The sequence below is a fragment of the Mustelus asterias genome, chromosome 15 (assembly GCF_964213995.1).
Source record: "Mustelus asterias chromosome 15, sMusAst1.hap1.1, whole genome shotgun sequence".
Classification (NCBI taxonomy): Eukaryota; Metazoa; Chordata; class Chondrichthyes; order Carcharhiniformes; family Triakidae; genus Mustelus; species Mustelus asterias.
In genome coordinates this window covers 8,915,433-8,938,117 of record NC_135815.1, presented here as the reverse complement: position 1 = coordinate 8,938,117, position 22,685 = coordinate 8,915,433, and the positions used below count along the sequence as shown (strand labels likewise).

The window sequence follows — 22,685 nt, the reverse complement described above, 5'->3', positions numbered from 1 at the left end:
GCGTCATCGCATTTTTGAATGTATATCCCGACTCACCCAATGGAAGGCAAGCTAGATGAATGCACTCAGGTATTAACTTTATTTCAATAAATGCAATATTTCAGTGTGGCATTGATGCAATATGATTACTTTGCAACTAATCTGACCACAAAACATTTGCTTCTGTCAGCAAGGCAAGATCTTTTCGAAGTACTGTGCTGGAGCGTCAAGGTGGCGCTCAAAATAGCAATCGTGTTTTGTCATTGTTCTGAAAGCAGTCATGCTGATATTCTATTTTTAGGTCCAACTTCAAATGTGGACTGCAAACTTAATGCCATCCAAATAAATGAAATTATTAACAAAGCCCCAAAGTAAATCACGCTTGAATTTTACATTGTGTAACCCCTTTCTCCCCTCATCAGTAAGTTGGTTTCGTTCAAACAACACTCCAGGACCCGTGACCAAAACCAAAACTGCATATTAACATGTCCCTTTCCAACAATTTTTAAAGCATCAGACTCTCGGTGATTGAAAGACACATGCATACATATACTGTGTTCTTGTCTCATGAGTTATTTAACACAATATTTACAGTTCTGAAGGAGTCATACGGACTCGAAATGTTAACTCTGTTTCTCTCTCCACAGGCGATGCCAGACCTGCTGAGTTTATCCAGCATTTTGTTTTTATTTCAGATTTCCAGCATCCACAGTATTTTGCTTTTATTTGACAGCTCTATGTTCCAAAGTATTATTCCTCCTCTTTGTTCAGACATGTTTAAGGTTCAGCTTTCAATAGTACATGCATTAAGCCAACTGTTATTCACCTATCTAATAACTTACTCGAGAAAATCTAATTGTTGGTATCGGGTGGCACGGAGGCACAGCAGTTAGCACTGCTTCCTCTCAGCGCCAGGGACCCAGGTTCGATTCCCGGCTTGGATCACTGTCTGTGCGGAGTCTGCACATTCTCCCCGTATCTGCAAGGGTTTCCTCCAGGTGCTCCGATTTCCTCCCACAGTCCGAAAGACGCGTTGGTGCTAAATTCTCCCTCAGGCGCTGGAGTGTGGCAAATAGAGATTTTCACAGTAACTTCATTGTAATGTTAATGTAAGCCTACTTGTGATAGTAATAAATAAACTTTAAAATCCTGTTTTAACTGATCATTTTTGGCCAAACCAGCACATTTTTTTCATCTCGTGTCGACCAAGATAGCACCAACTCAAAAGAACCGCCCAGTTTAATTTGTTCATTGCTCATGTGATTAAATTTGATATCAGGTTTGAGGGGGAAGGGACAGTCACAAATGAAAGTTTTAAATATATGTATGGAAAACTTTGAAGAGTTGAGAAATAACTTGGGCTGAACTGCTAATGGATAAACCTACAAATAGTGGGAGATGTTTGGTATGATGCAAAGTCAGCAAGTCTCCCTAAAAGGCACTTTGTTAACTGTGGTTGCACAGCAACACAAGATAAAATAAAACAGTGTCAAGGAACAGCAGAAATCCATCAAACTGGGAGAGCAATAAAAAGCAACAAAGGTACAAAAGGAAAGTCATGGGATTCGAGAAGAAAATATGAAATAAAAAATTGATAATGGAGAAAATAATTGAACAAGATCAATATTTAGGACCTGATGGTTTCCACCCAGCATGTTAAAACAAGAGAAAAAAAACTGTAGATTTATGTAACCATAACAATGTAATAATTTTCCGAAGCTTTAGATTGAGAAATTATGAGTGGAATGTTATAGCCTGGTCAAGCCGGGAGTAGAGCTGTAAAATGTGGCGAGCCTTTCGAAAGTCTATTGACTTTGGTGGGACTGGAAGATCCCACCAGCATAAAATTTGTCTGGATTGAAAAATTGCAAAAGTCACTATTATCTATGGAGTGTAGGAGAAATGATATAATTGCAGGCTTGTTGATCATCTATGAAGAAATTAAATCGAAAACAGAATGATTAAGGCCTTACATAATCAGCTGATGAAAGGGAATCAAAATGGATCTAATTGAATTTTCTGAGGAGGTAGATATCATTGTAGATAGGGGAATGTCTATCTGACTAGTAAGTTCTCTATCTAAAGGACATGAGTGAACTAATCTTTTTATTACATTCTGGTAGCTTTCATGAAGGTGAGACCGGAACCCAAAATCTCTGGGTTGCTAATCCTGCACCAAAAGCTTACTGTACATCTTTTTTTGATTTGATTTAATATTGTCACACGTACTGGGATACAGTGAAAAGTACTGTTTCTTGAGCACTATACAGACAAAACATATCGTTCATAGAGTGCACAGGGGAAAAGGAAAGGAGAGGGTGCAGAATATAGTGTTGCAGTTATAGATAGGGTGTAGAGAAAGATCAGCTTAATATATAGTAGGTCCATTCGAAAGTCCAATGGCAGCAGGGAAGAAGCTGTTCTTGAGTCAGTTGGTACATGACCTCAGACTTCTGTATCTTTTTCCCAACAGAAGGCGGCGGAAGAGAGAATGTCCGGGGTGCGTGGGGTCCATGATTATGCTGGCTGCTTTTCCGAGGCAGTGGGAAGTGCAGACGGAGTGAATGGATGGGAGGCTGGTTTGCATGATGGATCTAGACAACAAAATAGCGCTCTGGAGCAGGACCATGACCTCTGTCAATGAATCTCTCTCCTCCTTCAACCGATGTTGGACACATTTTAAAACTCAGATGAGCCAACATTTTGGGGGCAACAAAAAAGATGACAACCACAGGAAATGTAAAAGTATCTTCCTAAAATTTAAACTTGTATGCAAAAACTGTTTAGGGTGATCACTGTTTGGAAAAAGATTGCTATGCCTGGCACACGGGATACTGTAGCTATTTGAAATGCAATGGATGCTACAGTGAAAGCTAGCCGAGGCCAAATAGCCTTTTCTCATCTTTCATTGCTCTTTTAAACAATCCTTCAAGGGACATACTCATCTTGTGGCTTGCATGCAACTTCCAATCAAATACCTTTATCAAGAAATCAAACAGGGGATTCAAAAGAAGCATCTTTATCCAGACTGCTGAACTGAAGTGAATTATAGTTTTTTTAAAAGTTTATTTATTAGTGTCACAAGTAGGCTTACATTAACACTGCCATGAAGTTACAGTGAAAATCCCCTAGTCGCCACACTCCGACACCTGTGCGGGTACACGGAGGGAGAATTTAGCATGGCCAATGCACCTAACCAGCGCGTCTTTCGGACTGTGGGAAGAAACTGGAATACCCAGAGGAAACCAACACAGACACGGGGAGAACATGTAAACCCCATGCAGGCAGTGACCCAAGCCAGGAATTGAATCAGGGTCCCTGGCACTGTGAGGCAGCAGTGCTAACACTGTGCCACCATGCTGCCACCACGGTGGCGTGTGTTTATACACACACACACATATATAACGAGGGGAGGCAAGACAAACGTATGGAGTGAAGGAAATAGAGGGATATATTGATATTTAGATGAGATGGGAGGAGGCCCAAATGGTGAATAAATGTTGATATGGACTGGTTGGGTCGAACAGCCTGTATCTGTGCTGTATATCCTATACAATCATCACGGCACGGTAGCACAAGTGGTTAGCACTGCTGCTTCACAGCTCCAGGGACCTGGGTTCGACTCTCGGCTTGCATCACTGTCTGTGTGGAGTTTGCACATTCTCCTCGTGTATGCGTGGGTTTCCTCCAGGTGCTCCGGTTTCCTCCCACAGTCCAAAGATGTGCGGGTTAGGTTGATTGGCCATGCTAAAATTGCCCCTTAGTGTCCTGAGATGCATAGGTTGGAGGGATTAGTGGGTAAATATGTAGTGATATGGGGGTAGGGCCTGGGTGGGATTGTGGTTGGTGCAGGCTCGATGGGCCCAATGGCCTCTTTCTGCACTGTAGGGTTTCTATGATTCTATGATCAGCAACCCAAAGACGTTAATGCCAATTGGTAGGAAATATGTTCAACAACTAAAATGAAAGGGATGTTACAGATGATTTGTTGCCACTGATCCTTACTAAAGAAAGAGTCCAAGTCCAACTTTCAAATTCAATGTTTTGAAGCTGCAGTGATTGAAGCAAGGCTCCTTTTATTTAGGAGACAGATACACTGAACTTATCTGAAATATGGTTTGCAATTGCAATCAAAACTCTAAGTTCTGCAACAGCAAGCTTCAGTTCCAAAAAATATTCTACAGGTTATCAAATCGCCAAAAGTGTGTTTGATCCTCCCTTTCCCTCCGCCCGAAGTTCAATGTTTGAACAAAAATGGAAGAAATTCTGTGCCAGACTAAGCACTATCCGCTTCTAATATCACAGCATTCCACACATAGTTTTGCAAAACTTGGAGGCAGTCACAACTACCAAGTAAATCATATTACAATGGAGCAAATAGCTCTCCATTAAGTCCGCATTCAGCAATTAGGACCTTTCAAAGCTTTCCCAAATGGCTGTTCGTAAACATACTGTCTACTGTGGAACCGAGTCATAAGCAGCTGGAAGGTCTCAATTTCAATTTAAATCTGTACCAAATCTAATAACAGTGGGGTCAGTACTCTGGGCACTTGCTATATAAATGCATGTTTCTCTGGTTTGTCACAAATACCTGACTCACTGTTAGATTTAAGAGACTGGGGTCAGGGAAAAGAGCAAGAAGTGCTAATACTATTAGTTTGGGATGGAGGAATAACACAGCAGCTTGCATTTTACCTTCAGCAAGTTTATTCTTCATACAATTCAGCAGAACAGAAACTTCAAATAATTACCCCACAGTAACTGTTCCCGCTGTGTCCATTTATACTCTTTCAGAGGTTGAACCAATAACCATTACCTGTCTTTAATACGGCATTTAACAGGGTGATCATCACAACATGCACTTGCTGATACCAATGACAAGAGGATTGAAATAAAAAAAAGAGGCAAGCCTGGAGTAATAAAAAATGTTTTTAAACACTCAAAGTGGTTTTGGGTACTCGCACAGTGAAACTGATCTTCAGCAAAGTGGGCAACAATGAATTGGCAATCTATTTTACACCGACCTGATTTTTATTTTCCACAGAAAATACTGGGATGGGTGTAAAGCAAGCTGCTGATGCAAGAATTGACTGTTTCGCACTATTGTCAAAGATCAATTTATTCCAAGTGTTTGTACATGGGAAATGGATCTACAGCGTATAAAAAGTAATTTAAAAACTGCTAAAGTCTTCAGGGTTCAGCAGGATGTATTCATGCTTAGAGTAACAACTCTGCATTTATATAGCACCTTCAGCATGGAAACATATGGCAAAGTACTGTCTGTACTTCACCAAAACATAATTGGAAAAAAAAAACACCACACCAAAGGAGGGAAAAAGGATGATTTTAGCGGAGAAGAGATGTTGCGAGGGACAATAACATAGATTAAGGAGGTAACAAGACGTTCAAAAAATCTGGAGCAGAAGAGAAGATGGTGTCACAACTGATTATTTTTGAGTAGGGTGACGATAACAATGGTTTTGAATAGGAAATGGAACCACTAACAATAGCATCAGTGATGGAGGCTAAAAATAATTTGGAATGCAGTCTTCCACAAATGTTTTCCATTGACAAAACATCACAACACCATTAAATTATATAATAACTAGCAAAATGTGCATCCCTGACCAGACAGGAGGTCCAAGGTAATTAATGGAGCTAAAATAAAACTAAATATTGCGGATGCTGGAAATCTGTGAAATAAAAACAAAAGTGCAATCAGTATCTATCGAGAAAGAAACAGAGCTAACAGTTCAAGTTGGATATGTCTCTCCCTCAGATCACTTGAGCTAATTTATTCTACTTTTACAGTTCTGAATTGCATTTTTATTTTTAAAAATTACTCATTAACTGGACAAGGTGAAAAATTCCCTCCGGCACATTCAGAAGAAGTCTTGAAGAAATCTTTCACGCTCTGGAAATAAATAACTCTTTGATTTTGAAGTAAATTAACAGATTTCCACAAAAACATTTACTTGGAATGGTGAAACACCAAACTGTATTTCTGCTGCTGCAGCGGGAAAGGAGATTAATAAAATATGGGGCAAGGCATACCATAGGTTTGCAACCTCCTATATTTGTACCATGCAGTACAGGTTATATACATGTTGGCAATAGTGCACTTTCGTTAATATGGTTTGTTTGCACAGATGTAAATAATCAATGTCACTTATATCAATGCAAAGTCACACCAAGCAATTCAATTCCTGTTCATATATTTACCAAAACTGGGTTGATGAGCAACTTTTATTTAATTCTTAATGAACATTCCTTCTATAGATCTAATCAAAGATCACGCAATTTAACATTCTCCGTTTACTAGTCCAGAGAAAGCCAAAATGATTTGCACACCTAAACTGGTCAATCGACTGGTCTCTCAGTAACATCCATGTGTGACAGTATCACAAAATGCCACTTTTGCTTGCATCTGAGTATTCAAACCGGCAGCTCAATCTATGCAAAGTGATGGAATCTGAATTCATTCAAGAAAGGAAGATGAAGACAGTTTTGTAAATATTTCATCTGCCGTTTTCTCACACCACCTTTTCTTATTCCATGACCAAAGAAATACCAAGCAGGCATACTGGTGGTGATAGAATGTGGATTTTTTCACAAAATGTCCCTGCATACAGTCAGACAAACTAAACATTTCCCAAAGCAGAGTTGGAAACAGGAATAGAATCATAGAATCCCAACAGTGCAGAGGGAGGCCATTTGGCCCATCAAGCCAGGAGGAGGTTTCCAGGAAAGTGGATGAAGGGAAGGCGGTGGATGTTGTCTACCTGGATTTCAGCAAGGCCTTTGACAAGGTCCCTCATGGGAGGTTAGTTAGGAAGGTTCAGTCGCTGGGTAAACATGGGGAGGTAGTAAATTGAATAAGACACTTGCTCAATGGAAGAAGCCAGAGAGTGGTTGTGGAGGATTGCTTCTGAGTGGAGGCCTGTGACTAGTGGTGTGCCGCAGGGATCGGTGTTGGGTCCATTGTTGTTTGTCATCTATATCAATGATCTGAATGATAATGTGGTCAATTGGATCAGCAAGTTTGCTGATGATACAAAGATTGGAGGTGTAGTGGACAGTGAGGAAGGTTTTCAAAGCTTGCAGAGGGATTTGGACCAACTAGAAAAATGGGCTGAAAAATGGCAAATGGAATTTAACGCAGACAAGTGTGAGATATTGCACTTTGGAAGGACAAACCAAAGAAGAACGTACAGGGTAAATGGTAGGACTCTGAAGAGTGCAGTTGAACAGATGGATCTGGGAATACAGGTACAGAGTCCCCTAAAAGTGACGTCACAGGTGGATAGGGTCGTAAAGAGTGCCTTTGGTACATTGGCCTTTATAAATCGGAGTATCGAGTATAAAAGTTGGAGTGTTATGGTAAGGTTGTATAAGGCATTGGTGAGGCCGAATTTGGAGTATTGTGTACAGTTTTGGTCACCTAGTTACAGGAAGGATGTAAATAAGATTGAAAGAGTGCAGAGAAGGTTCACAAGGATGTTGCCGGGACTTGAGAAGCTGAGTTACAGAGAGAGATTGAATAGGTTGGGACTTTATTCCCTGGAGCGTAGAAGATTGAGGGGAGATTTGATAGAGGTGTATAAGATTTTGATGGGTATAGATAGAGTGAATGCGAGCAGGCTTTTTCCGCTGAGGCTAGGGGAGAAAAAAACCAGAGGGCATGGGTTAAGGGTGAAAGGAGAAAAGTTTAAAGGGAATATTAGGGGGGGCTTCTTCACGCAGAGAGTGGTGGGAGTGTGGAATGAGCTGCCGGATAAAGTGGTAAATGCGGGGTCACTTTTAACATTTAAGAAAAACTTGGACGGGTTCATGGATGAGAGGGGTGTGGAGGGATATGGTCCAAGTGCAGGTCAGTGGGACTAGGCATAAAATGGTTCGGCACAGACAAGAAGGGCCAAAAGGCCTGTTTCTGAGCTGTAATTTTCTATGGTTCTATGGTAAGCCTGCACTAACAACAATCCCACCCAGGCCCTATTCCCGTAAACCCACATATTCACCCTACTAATCTCCCTGACACTAAGGGGCAATTTAGCATGGCCAATCAACCTAACCCGCACATTTTTGGACTGTGGGAGGAAACCGGAGCATCTGGAGGAAACCCACGCAGACACGGGGAAAATGTGCAAACTCCACACAGACAGTCAAGCCGGGAACTCAAGCCGGGAATTGAACCCGGGTCCCTAGCACTATGAGGCAATAGTGCTAACCACTGTGCCAAGTTGCCCCCCATAGAAAGCAAGCATTTTGAAGCACACTTCTTTCTGCTCCCAAGAGGTTCCCAATGGAAAAATGTGAGCAACTGTTATGCAGAAATTGCATTCTGGTCTGAGGTTGTGCATTTCTGATGTACACGAATTCTGATATGGTTATATTCACACTGCCACATCAAGCCCATAATCCCTGCCCTAGAGCAAAATGATTAAGCAGTTAGATTCACATAAGTCCCTACCAAACTCATCAGCACTTAATTTGCACGAAATGAAACAGATGTTTTGATGTTAGTTCAAAATCACATGCTGCGCTATCAAGGTTCAGGTGGTGATCAAGACAGTTTTCAAACAGCACTCTTAAATTCCACCTCTCTATTTCCTATGCAACCACCCCATCAACCAAATCCAACCCAAATTGTGACCCACATTACACCATCTTTTAACTCAGCCATACCTGAATTAATTCTGTGGGAACTGCAATGTTTGAGGACTATGTGGCTGATAAATTTCAATAAAATACCAATATGCTCTGACTTAATTTTTTAAGCAATTTGGTCGAATTAGAAATTCACACAAAACTTTTTGGTGTCATTTTTCCCTATTATTGTATTCAGAAAGGTTAACAGAGGAGATAATGGGAACAGGTCATGGATATTGAGGTAACAGGTCATGGATATTGAATTTCTTGGCCACTTAGGAAGAGATGCTTTTAAAGAAACTCAATGTCCTTCCATTCTTGCATATAGAAAAGAGTACTTAAGTGATGCATTCAACAGATTGATCGATTCAACTTAATGTAACTCTTGGGAGTTTCCAAACTATTTTTGATACCCATTATCAAACACATTTTTCATGCTGGATACATGATATTGAAAGAAGTACAGATATATGAATGGAGGGATCACTATGGAATTTAAAGCAATAACAGGAATAATTAGGTTTTAGAAACCTCTGATTTTCTGTTTATACAAATTATTTGAACCTGGTTACAAAAAGTGTATCAAAGTTAATAGATTATACCAAATGGAAAACAGAGAATGAAGAGTGTAGAGGGTTAGAAGACTGGCCGGATAATGCAGAGAAACATGAAGTAGCAAATTGTCTTTTTCAGGTATCAGTGTAAGTGGGATATTAACTGACAACACATTTTGCCAAGTCTGAAACATAGGCACACATAATGACTTCTTAAATTTGTGGTTTATCAGTGTGTGAACAATTGAAATTTCTAACAATTTAAAAAATCTTTAAAAACCAAATCTTCCATTCATAGATTCATTTTTTACCTAATATATTAAATGCAACATGAGCTCAAATGTAGTTAACATATAGGAGATTGCCTGTGGACCTTTGGCCAAAGCAAGAGATTCTGTTTTCAGCAGAGGGGAAACAGCAAGACTCCATTTGTATAGTTAAGTAAGCATAGTCAACAATTGAAGCCAGAAATAGTGCCAAGTTGAAATAAAAATCTTACACAGAAGCTCATTACCTAAGCTGTCATTCTGCAGTGAGCAACTGCTATCAAACTATTCAATATACAGGTCTGACTTACAGGCAGACCTTTCTGCGGTAGTCACAAAAGCATCAGGTGTGTGAAAGCAAGTTGTTTCTCCCCCTGCACATCACCTGTGGAATGTCTTTAGTGCAGTTCCAGCTGTCATACAACCACAGACAATCTGATCTGTAGGACGTTAATACTTTTATAACATAGTTTTCAAAAAACATGAATATTTACAATATTAAGCTACCATAAAATGATATCTTTTAAAGCAACTATGATGTGCGGGCTAGGTTGATTGGCCAATCTAAATTGCCCCTTAGTGTCCTGGGATGCATAGGTTAGAGGGGTTAGTGGGTAAATATGTAGGGATATGTGGATAGGGCCTGGATGGGATTGTGGTTGGTGCCGACTCGATGGGCCGAACGGCCTCTTTCTGCACTGTAAGATTCTATGATTCTATGTCCCAAATTCCTCCTATCGGACTTAAAATATGCCTTCAGAAAGCCCTCGACCACCATTATTTATAGCCATCCAGTTTTGTGACAGCAGACAATGGAGGCATTAACTAGCGCTGGCTCATGACTACAGATGGTTTTATACGAGTCAAAAGGATCTCTGCAAAAACTGGCCACATTTGGAAACTCAGTGCCAGACCTGAAAAAATATACAGATCTAAAGCTGAGAAAAACCCAACAGGAATTTTAATCAGCAAGCCTTCCTCTCCTCAGCAGAGTTTAGCAAAACTGGAATCCAAGTACAAATACATCAGAAGAATTTAACCAACAAGTACAATATTAACCCTTCACAATAATGTATCCAGGGGTATTATAACCTGGTCTTCAAGAACTCCCAACCAATCCATAGCTGGATTCATTATGAAGACAGGCTTTAAATGTAGAAGGAACATTTCCAAAAAAATGCAAATTTAAAGAGGAAGACTTTTAAAAATAGTAATCTCGACTGACGGTGATACTTAATGCAATCTAATATTGTAACCTGTATGTAATAACGCTGCACCAGTCAGCATAAGTTGAGAATGAAATTAATGACATAAGTGATGCATAGCAGCTCCATAGATTTGAAATGCAAACACAAACATAGCAATTACATACTGCAAAGTTAATCTGCGTGTTTATGCTGTATATGCCAGATCACCCTACCCTACCCAGCTCTCTAAATCAGATTAGTGGGATCATTCAATCCTGTAGCACCATAGTAAATGAAAAGGCCAATCATCTTAAAAAGGCAAATCAATAATATTTCTCCTCTCCTAAAAAAATACTTGTAAAAGCCCCCATTAAAGCCAGTTATTTAATCTGAATTCTGATTCTCCAAAAAACAATTTTAAAAGTGTTGAGAGCCCTGAAGCAGATTTGTAATGAGGAGTTATGTACTGTTAGCAGAGTAGCAGGCACCTAATTTATTCTTAAAAGAGGAAATTGTGCCTCAAGAAGAGCATATTCCTTTAATTTGAAATTTAAATTGACAACCTGTAAAATTACACTTGGCACATCAGATGTACAAGTTTCAACTATCATTTTGAACATTATGCAAGTTCAAAGGTACCCAAATACAGTCTACTTTTAAATACAGAGCATCTAGAAGCAGTCATCACAGTGGATGGCTTACTCCACTGTTTCAGTTTATTACGGACATTATGGTCATACGGCATGCTTAGATGTCAGCTACACAAAGCACTTGCTAGCAATTAGTAATGGTGCCTTTTGATTTACTGCCATTAGCTCACAGATTTCAGTCAGACAGAAGTGCGACATTTATGCTTCTGTTTACAGCAAGACGGGTGCTGTGGGGAAAGGGATGGAGGAAAGTGCATTCCGCATTTCGGACGCATTCGATTGTCAAAGAATCTAATAAAAATTCTCAATGCTGAACTTCTAATCTGAGCCTCATCCATCAGAGGCCAGTCAAATAAAACCGCTCGCTCGGCTGTCTGTGCAGTGCACACTGTTCCACATCAAGAGTCTAAACATTTGGTTGAAGTTTATCCCCAGCATGGAGACCAATCTTTTACAACAAAGCACATGTTGAAATGGAATTCCAAACACATGGAACTGGTTCATTCATACAGACTGCTGGATTATCTAAGAAGTGAGTGGTGGGCCTCAGATTCAGAACCCCTGCTGCGAAGGATCTGATCTTAGTGTCAATTTTGGGAGGGTTGGCTGGGAAGAGAAAAAGGGGAAAAAGATTTTTTTTTACAAGATCTGGAGGAAATAAAAAAGCTAAGAGAAAAGCTACTGGCATTGTTTTCATTGCATTTCTGACACACATATCTTGTAAGTGGCACTGGCAACAATCTATGATGACCTTTTGGCCATGCTATTGTTTAATCCATAGACAGGGGGAGGGGCAAAATTGGCTTGCACAGGATATAATAAATACAGGATAGCAGATAATCTCCTAAGAATTAAGTTTTAATGTAAATTTTGCATAATATTCAAAACTTCTGGAGGAGGGAAGAAAATTCAAGTAAAACAAAATGATTGCTTATAATTAAAAATTAGTCGCAAGAAGGTGTCATTATCAGGATTACAAATTATATTTATTTATTAGATTTGTTTAAATTGCCATGGCTATACATACCAAACAAAAACATTCACAAATTATTATACACATACATTCCAGTAAGGGGTCTGATTTGCATTCTGTCAAACTCCTTCAGATCAGGAGATTGTTCTCAAAGCCAACGCTTAAACACACTGTACAAAAACATTATTGTACATGACCTCGGCTATTGTTGCACCAACTCAATGACAATTGAACATTATAAAACTGGAAAAACCATCTGTGGAAATTAACTTTGAAGAAAAACAAGGCTGTACACAACGACACAGCAATCAATGCAATCTGGAGGTGTGAAATCCCAAATGACAAGCACAGCTCTCACTCCACTCAACAACAGGTCTTATTATGTTTTATTTAAATATTTGTGCTAATTTATTAACTGCATCCCCGATAGCCTTCGTCCTTTTATATTTCCTCTGACCTGGCAATGTAATGTGATTTGGGATGGCATAGTGGCACAGCTGGTCAGAATTTCAGTCGCCCACACCTCCAAGTGCTGGAAGGCAGTTTTGTGTTAAGATGCTTTGCGCAGCTGCTTCCCAGGTTCAGTCACATTCAAGTGCTTCCCCTTCGGGAGGGAAAATTGGACCAGCATAACCTTCATTATCTTTACTGCTTACAGATATTTAAGGAGCAAAACTCCATCCCGTTCCCTCAGTCAGGAAAGGCTTGTAAAACTACTAGATAGGCTTCAGGAGAGAAAAGAAAAATGTACAAAACAAAATGAGTTGACATGCCATGTAATATGTAGCACCTAAAGACTAGCTAGTGTATATAAACACACTGAAAGCATGCAAGCAGGTGAATGAAAAAACAGCGAGACAAGATCTTACAAGATGTCACAAATATTTTGGTTTAACAGTATAGACAACAATAATGACAGATACCTTGAGTTGATTACTAGTCAGAGATTTAACCACAATGATCCAGAAGGCATCAACAAACACAAAAGCTAACTAAAGCTTCTAAATTGCCCCCTGCAATTAGATTGTTATTTTATAGCTGCTTGCAAATTGGGTATAATTTCACACAGGCTTTCATTTTGCATTCACTCACTAGTTGCACCTACTGACATCAACTGTAAGTGCACTTCCTGCTATTAATGTAGGGTGATGCTTACACAAGAGAACTCCTTGTTCAGTATTACATAGAATAATCAATTACAGGAATTAATTACAAGGGTAATCTCAAAGAGGTCCAAATTAAAGCACATGAAGAAAGAGGTTAAAGGGTGCACCATTCACAATTTTAACCACAAGGCAAAATTGCTACTTCAAAATTCACTCTGATCTATTCATTCATTGTTCTTTATATCTCTCAGTGTCCTGTGACAGAGAGAAAGGCTATGTTTTAACACAGCGCTTTTCGGGAAACTCTGGCTATTTAAATTTTCTCCCAACCTTTGAAATCTAGAAGAATTGGTAAGAACATTTAAACAGCTTAATTAATTCATGCTCTGTATAATATGCAGCAAGTTTGGTTCCTCACAGACAGCAGTCAGTGCACTTTCAGTAACCTGGCTGCGATCAACTTGTACACAGAAGGAACTGTGACCTTATTCCTGAAAGTTTAACAGCATTTCAATCAATAGTTCGTTACTGAGAATCAAGGCAGTTGGCGATTAACTGTTTGATGTAACCTTTCATGTATTGTTTAAATATTACTCTTCAAAGTAACATATGCAATATACTGAGAAAATCATCAGAATAAATAAAACATAATACAGAAAGTCCAATATATGGTAAATGGCTTACCTGGCATCTCCTTTACCGAGGTTGGCATTAGCCGGATTTAGAATAGTCTGATTGCCCTCAACATCTACAACGCACTTTGTGTTCAAATCAATTTCTAAAAAAAAAGGCAAGAAAAATAAGGCTGATGTCATCCCACAAAACATTCATTTTTTAACCTATATCAGAAAGCAGGTAAATGTTTTATATCTGTAAAGATAAACTGTTATGAAGCCATTTACTTTAAAAAATGACTGAATATGAATTTACTGGTCTGAAACCATTTTTTTAAAGACTGAAGCCACATTTCAATGACCTGAAATCACAGTCAAAGATAGGTGAACATTTGTGTCTCTCTACCTTCGACACTCAAAGCCAGGGAAATGGAGATAACATGTCTGTAAAGCCTTATGGGGACAATTGCCTGGAAGGATTATGAATAGGGGCCATCTCCTATCCATTAGCAAGTATCCAGACAATTACCTGGGTACTCAACCAGGTGGAGACAAATAACTAGATATAATCACTTGGACAAAGGGACTCTGGCTGTGCAAGGAATTTATCCAGGCATCATCTAACCAGAAGCCCTACACAATCTTATTTGGAGTAAACGGGCAGGTATACAATGTGTCACGTGACAAGCCATGCTTAAACCCTATGCATGTTTAAACACCTGGATTCTTTAGAAACCAGTACAAGCAAATGAGATGCTAAACCAGCATCTCTGTGTGGGCCTCTCTCTCTCTTCATACAACTTGCAAGTTTCAACCCTGTATGCTTTCTGGCTCTTCATGGGCCACTTACATTTTTAGAAAAGCTCAACCCAGTAGCTGCAATCTGATAAATCAAACCTCTACATCTTTAAACCGTCTTGAAGCTGAACTCAGAGGACCACCAAGTTCAACCTAGAGGTAGCTAAGTCACCAACCATTAATAGCAGTATATCCTTTAACTTTACTAGATTTTAAATCACAATCTATCTTTCCATTCTGTATTACAGTTGTGCGTGTGGGAGTTTCAAACATGCGCGCGACCAGCATATTCTTTTTAAAAACTGTTGCTACCAAACGAGGAGTAGGAAATCCCTCCTCACCTGCCTGTAACATTTTCAGTAAGAGTTTTAACAACACCAGGTTAAAGTCCAACAGGTTTATTTGGTAGCAAATGCCATTAGCTTTCAGAGCGCTGCTCCTTCGGAAAAGCTAATGGCATTTGATACCAAATAAACCTGTTGGACTTTAACCTGGTGTTGTTAAAACTCTTACTGTGTTTACCCCAGTCCAACGCTGGGATCTCCACATCATGTAACATTTTCAGCACGTATACACAAATGTGATCATAACTAGGCTTTTCACGCACATGGCCTTGCCTACCCTACCTTGCACCTTCATGTCCTCACATGCATTTTCCATTTCTCTTTGTTCACCTGCTCTCTTATTGTCTGCCTATTATTCATCCATGATGTTCTTGCTCACTGCAACTCCCTGATTTCAGAAATCTCAACAACCTTTTCTTCGGCCACACCTTTGGCTATTAACGTCTCTGCATTTTTTTGAATTTTCCATTCTTACCTGACATTTATTTTATTTTCCTTTTGAAACTGAAGCATCTTTTGGTTCTTCCTCCATAAAAAGCTCTATACCAATCTTACTACTTAGAAGTAATATTCATCGACTCCCCAAGTACGCCAAATTTATTCCCATGCACCATCTTAAACGTTCACACCTTCCATCACTGGTAATGCCATTGAATGTCAAGGGGCAATAGTTAGATCTTCTCTTGTTGAGATGGTCATTGCCTGGCACTTGTGTGGCATGAATATTACTTGCCACTTATCAGCCCAAGCCTAAGTGTTGACCATGTCTTGCTACATTTAGATATGGACTGCTTTAGTACCTGAATCGTGAATGGTGCGCAACATTGTACAGTCATCTGTGAGTATCCCCACTTCTGACCTTATGATGAAAGGGGAGGTCATTGATGACACAGCTAAAGATGGTTGGGCCTAGGACACTGCCCTGAGAACTCCTGCAGTGATGTTCTGGAGTTGAGGTGATTGACCTCCAACCACCACAACCATCTTCCTTTATGCCAGGTATGACACCAATTAGCAGAGTGTTTTCCACCTGGTTCCCATTGACACCAGGTTTGCTGGGGCTTCTTGATGCCACACTCAGTCAAGTGCTACCTTGATGTCAAGGTTTACAGAGGGTAAAATTGAATCGAATTTGTTATGTGTATTGGGATACAGTGAAAAGTATTGTTTCTTGAGCACTATACAAACATTCATAGAGTACATAGGAGAGAAGGAAAGGATGAGGTGCGGAATATAGTGTTACCGTCACCAATCAGGTGAAGAGAAAGATCAACTTAATATATGGTAAGTCCATTCAAAAGGTCTGATGACAGCAGGGAAGAAGCTGTTCTTGAGTCAGTTGGTACGTGTTTTCAGATTTTTGTATCCTTTTCCCGATCAAAGAAGGTGGAAGAGAGCATGTCCAGGATGCATGGGGTTCTTGATTATGCTGGCTGCTTTTCTAAGGCAGTGGGAAGTGTAGACTGAGTCAATGGATGGGAGGCTGGTTTGCGTGATGGACTGGGTTATGTTCACAACCCTTTGTAGTTTCTTGCAGTCTTGGTCAGAGCTGGAGCCATATGTGATGCATCCGGAAAGGATGCTTTCTATGGTGCGTCTGTAAAAACTGGTGAGCGTCGTAGCGAACAAACTAAATTTCCTTAGCCTTCTGAGAAAGTAGAGGCATTGGCAGGCTTTCTTAATTATAGCATTGGCTTGGAGGGACCAGGGCAGGTTGTCGGTGATCTGAACACCTAGAAACTTGAAACTCTCAACCATCTCCACTTCATCACCTTTGATGTAGTCAGGGGCATGAAGTTGCCTGAAGGGGCATGATAGTCATCCTGAAGTTGATGACTATCTCCTTCGTTTTACTGACATTGAGGGAGAGATTGTCATTGCACCATTTCACCAGATTCTCTATCTCTTTCCTGTACTCCGTCTCGTCATTGTTTGAGATCCGACCCACTACAGTGGTGTCATCAGCAAACTTGAAAATGGAGTTGGAAGGGAATTTGGCCACGCAGTCATAAGTATATAAGGTGTATAGTAAGGGGCTGTGGACACAGCCTTGCGGGACACCAGTGCTGAACATAATCGTGGAGAAGGTCTCATTATCTATCCTTATTGAATGTGGGGGACCAGCCAGGATGCATTGGAATAGTGAAGTCTGGAGGCAACAAAGACATAAATGAGGGTTTCGGCAGCAGAAACATTGAGACAGAGATAAAATCAGGCAATATTACACGGACCTGCAAGCTCACTTTCAAGTCACACAGCATCTTGGCTTAGAAATATATCACCGTTCCTACACTGTCACAGGTTCAAAATCCTGGAAGTTTCTCTCCAATAGCACTGTTGGAATTCCTACACTACATGGATGGCAGCAGCTGAGGAAGGCAGCCTTCTTCTCAGGGTAATTAGGGTTGGGCAATAAATGCTGGATTTTCCTGTGACATCCGCATCCCATGAACAAAAGTAAATAAAAATTAAGCGAGCAGTGCAAAAATGTACGACATTGACCATTCTTCTACCAGTGTCAGATTAGTTGCTCACAATGAGGGTGGCCACAGAAATGTGTGCAGTTGACCTCTATATAATCATAGCCAAGAGAGGGAAAAACAATCCAGGTTCCCATTCCTGAACATTATCTAGTGACTCTTCCTGAAAGTGCACATTGTAGACTTCAGACAAGGTCAGGATCAAGTAGCACTGGGCTGTTCCCCTTCCACTATTCCATGTCTCAATTCCATCAACACTGTCCATCTAGGGTTGTATATGAACAATGTCCAGTTAGTCAAGGGAGCAGGGAGCCTCTGAAGCCCACTGGAAATCCATGCCTTTGGAGAAGAAGGTTTCAGATGTAAACAACATTCTGGGGGTTACCATTGACCATACATCTAACAGGACCAGCCACATAAATATTATGGTTCCAGCTGCTGTTCAGAGGCTGGGAATTCTGCAGCAATTAATTCACCTCCTAACTCTCCAAAGCTTGTCCAACATCCACAAGTGTCAGGAGTATTCTCGCTTGCTTGGATAATTGCGGCTTCAAAAAGTTGGAGCTCAACACCATTCGGGACAAAGCAGTCCACTTAACCGGCACCCCATGCACCACCTTAATCATTCACTCTCCCCACCACCAACATGTTGTGGCAGCAGTGGGTACCATATAAAAGATACCCTGCAGCAAACCTTTGGCAGCACCTTCCAAACCTGCGACCTCTACCACAAAGGACAAAGGTAGCAGCCACATGAGAGAGCACCACCAACGGGTTCCTCTCCAAGCCATGCACCATCTGAACTTGAAACTCACTGTATCTTCTATGTCACTGGGTTAAATTCCCAGAACTCCTGAACAGCGTTGAGTGTACCTGCACCACATGTACTGCAAGTGGTGCAAGAACCAGCTCACCACCACCTTCTCAAGGGCAATTAAGGATCAGGTCCCAGGAAAGAATAAAAATAATGGTTGAGGAAGCAAAGATTTGAGCAACTTTTAAAACAAGTCATTCATACTGTGACAGATGTGCAGCCAATTATTAGAAAAAGTGGGCAGGCTCTAATTCTGCTCTGTATCTGGAAACATACACATTTTCCAAAAATCTCTCTTCCTTCAAGAATTCCGCATTTAGAACATGGGGAAACTGCTTCCTCCACCTTCATGTCTCACCTATGCTTTCAGAATGTCATGACCACAGCAGATGTTATTGCTGAGCAAGCCAGACCCCGAGGTAAGTTCTGCCTCATGGATGACTAACTTTTTTTTATTATGCTACTGACCCCAAAAAGCATAGAACTCCAGTCGAATTCCTTTCAAATTTTAAAAGCTCAAAAGATTTATTTAAAAAAACTTCAGCACACATGATTAAAGTTACACAGTTAAAACAATCATACAGAACAACCCCTAAAAGATCAAAAGTATGCAATAAAAACCTTTCAGGTAACAAACCCCGATAGATTTCAATGATAAAAATTCAGTAATATTACCCAAGACAATGTATTGTCACGACTTTAAATAAAGGTATACCTGCACAACACCTCAAACACTCGCACTCTGGTGTGGAAATCTAAAGGGAAGTTTAGAACCAACCTATTTCCTAAACAAAGACTCTTCTGGATTAATACTGGGTGGCTGCCTCCAATGCAAAACTTTCAGTCACCACAACTCAGTGAAATTTTTTTTTGCCTTGCATTTCAGATTCCACTATCCTCAAAACACCTCTCTGAACTCAACTTCTCCAAAGATACAAAACTTCTGTGTTTTCTACTTTACCTCCACTTTAGGATCAATAAAATTTAATACACCTTTCTCCATTTACTCATGGAACCTTCGTAAATTGCGAATTTTCCTTATCACCTCTGAACTCCCTTTTGAAATTCAACAGCTAAAAAAACAAATTCCCCACTTATCTCTCAATGCAAATTTTAGATCCAACCTATTTACCTGTAACACAAACTCACCATAACCTCTCATTACAAATGCATCAACCTAACACCACTTTTATTTCTTACACCTCGCAGCCTATTTAATTAACCCTGAACACAGACACAACTTTTTTTTTTACCTACACAGAATACTAACATAATCCCAAAAAATATTTTTTTAAATAATCTCTCATCACAATGTCAAGAATGTCAATGACATTAGGTGAGAGATAATTAAAAGAACCGTCTTGTCAGGCTAAAGTAAGTTCTTCTTACTAGAAATTCATAAGCAGAGTCTAACCCTTCTGACCTTCCTTTCCTGTGGCAAAGCGGCTGGCCTTTTTTTGCCTGCCTTAGACACATATCGACACATAGGCAGATTTCCACTCCATCTGATGAAGGAGCAGCGCTCCGAAAGCTAGTGGCGTTTGCTACCAAATAAACCTGTTGGACTTTAATCTAGTGTTGTTAGACTCCTTACTGTGTTAGACACATATCAACATTGCAAACATTCAATAGAGGATATCCTTTGCACAAAACCACATCATAGGACTTAATGATGTATCATGATGCAACTAAAACTGCAGAAGTCTACGATCCACTGTTCATACAAATGTTGAACTATTAAAATTATAAGTCAAAGCCAGGTGTCCCTTGTCTATCTATGTCTAGACTTTAACTCTTTTGAGCATTTTAAACTAGTCATCAGGAAGCACAAGTTCACAGTGTATTTTTAATAGAAAGAATGACAAAGAAAAAAGAGAGAGAAGCAAAATGAGATTAGATCTGCAGTTGGGGAGCTAGCAATGATGCCGGAAGCCAAATGGCCTACTTTGTGGTATTATGATTCTCTTTACTTGGGCTGCTAATGCCAACTGTAGAATCCCAGTTAACTCAAATCTAACCAAGAATAACAAGCTCCTCACAAGTGATTAGCAGAAACCCCAATAATGTTTACAAATAAGGGCCTGATGTCCTATTGCGTCCTTTTTCATCCTTCTCTTGGAGTAACAAACCTATAATTTAAAGTTTTAAAAGTTTATTTATTAGTGGCACAAGTAGGCTTACATTAACACTGCAATGAAGTTACTGTGGAAATCCCCTATGGAACCTACAACACCAGTCATTTGTTACCTGTGGAAGAATCAAGGCACAGGTCAGGAGCAATTTTCAAATGCAATCTACTAGATTTGCCTCCAGGCAAAATAGTAAACTGAGTGTGACAAGCATCAGTTGGTTGATAATTGTTCACTGAGAAATTCGTGCAAAATTTCCTCAGCAGCAGAAATTTACAAATACAGTCAGCAAACTTTCGGCATTTCACTGATCAACCGAGTCAAAACCACTTCACAGCTTTTAATAGAGGAAGTATAAGAGATAGAGAGATTGAGATACTGATATCTAGATTTTTATTTTTGTTTGCGCAAAATAAAAAGCTGAAGGCCTGCAAAAAATACCTATTTAACATCTGTTGGACATTGAGTAACTAAAATAGTTTCTGCTACTACTGGAGGGAGTGTCATTTGCTTACAGCACTCAAAGCTCAGAGTGAAAAGTTTATTCATTAGTGTCACAAGTAGGCTTACATTAACACTGCAATGAAGTTAGTGTGAAAATCCCCTAGTCGCCACACTCTGGGTGTACTGAGGGAGAATTTAGCTTGGCCAATGCACCTAACCAGCACGTCTTTCGGACTGTCAGAGGAAACTGGAGCACTGGAGAAACCCACGCAGACACGGGGAGAAAGTGCAAACTCTGCACCGACAGTGACACAAGCCAGGTATCGAACCCAGGTCCCTGGCGCTGAGAGGCAGCAGTGCTAACCACTGTGCCACCATGCCACCACAGTAGTAAATATTAAACAATCCTTTTTAAAATGTTTCCCTTGGAGTGAAGAGGGAGAACACAGGGAGGCTTGTGTTCCTTTGGAATTAAAATATATAAACGTACTGTTATATCTTCTGGTTCCCAGAAGTTCGAAATAATCACACTTTAAGACTCAAACACTGGAGCTTAGAGCTCTGCATATGGCCAGTGGACTGATGAATTGTTCTGTGGTATTTGACTGTAATGCAGCGATTAACGTGGCACCCTGGATACACACTTGCATAATATTTACATTTCGGCTCTTTACAAATAATATAACACCTACAGCCTGAGGCAATAGAGAAAGAGAGAAACTCATGCAAAAATAGACCTTTTTCCTGCAACCTCTAGAATCTACTGTATCCAGGGGGCTGAGTTGTTTCTGGATGGGCACATTCGTAACTTTCTTGTAATCTGTCTCCAGGCTGCAAAGAATAAAAACCAGAAAATGCCAAATACACTTAGATCATGCATTATCTCGGAAAGGTTACTAATCTGGTACCCGATCTCTGGATGGTCGTACCTCTGAGGTAGCCCCCTTCCCCACCAAGACACACTGGAGGACCCGCCAAAAGTCCCAACACTCTGACTACATGAGAAATGCCTGGAAAGTTTAGACTTCCGATAGGCAATTCTCCTGAGTCTGGAATTCTCCTCGAGTTAAAGATGTAGACTTTGGATGAGTCTGACTTTCTTAGCAGAATGGTTACCCAGGAAAAGTTAGAAAGATTAACCAGTTTTAACTCATGGCGATCTTTGTACTGAGTTCCCAATTTCCCCCTGGACCTCCAGCCACTTGACCACCACCTCCTCACCCACCACCCTACCCCCCTTTCCCACCCATTTACCTCACACTTTACCTTCTCAAAGCTGCTTTGGGATCTTTAAACTCTCTACTCTGAGGGATATGACAGTTAATGCCAGGGTGTGGCTTGGCTTCCCCTGATGATCCTGCTCTGAGGACTCCCAGAACAGGTATGCTCAGCATTTCTGAAGAGGCTCAGTCCAGATGTCCGGGCCAGAAACTAGAAGGTCCATCTCACAGTAAAAAATAGGAGCATAGTAGTAAGCTGATGGCAATTGTCACTCCTGTGAAAATTCACCCAATATCTTTGTTTTGCTGTCTGCAAATGCTGCCTGATGAGTATTTCTAGCATTTTTTGTTTTTATTCGGACTGCCAGCATTCACAGCATTTTACTTTTGTGCTCAAGAAAGGTAGCTGTACAGCTTGATGTCAGTGTCCTTTGCTGAGGTAGAGCATTACTATGAGGATGAATAATTCATCCCATAA

General features: G+C 40.3%; 1 protein-coding gene across 4 annotated transcripts in view; it reads right to left on the bottom strand.

The window, feature by feature from the left end:
- LOC144504309 (kinesin-like protein KIF13B) overlaps positions 1-22,685 on the bottom strand; it is a 165,205-nt gene that overhangs the window by 122,373 nt on the left and 20,147 nt on the right. For 3 of the 4 annotated variants that reach the window (XM_078229449.1, XM_078229450.1, XM_078229451.1), the window contains exon 2: positions 14,049-14,142. In XM_078229449.1, the coding sequence (XP_078085575.1) occupies positions 14,049-14,142 (94 nt within the window). Of the gene's footprint in view, positions 1-14,048; positions 14,143-21,724; positions 21,819-22,685 lie in introns of all 4 variants that reach the window. The other variant, XM_078229452.1, reaches the window with a different exon arrangement.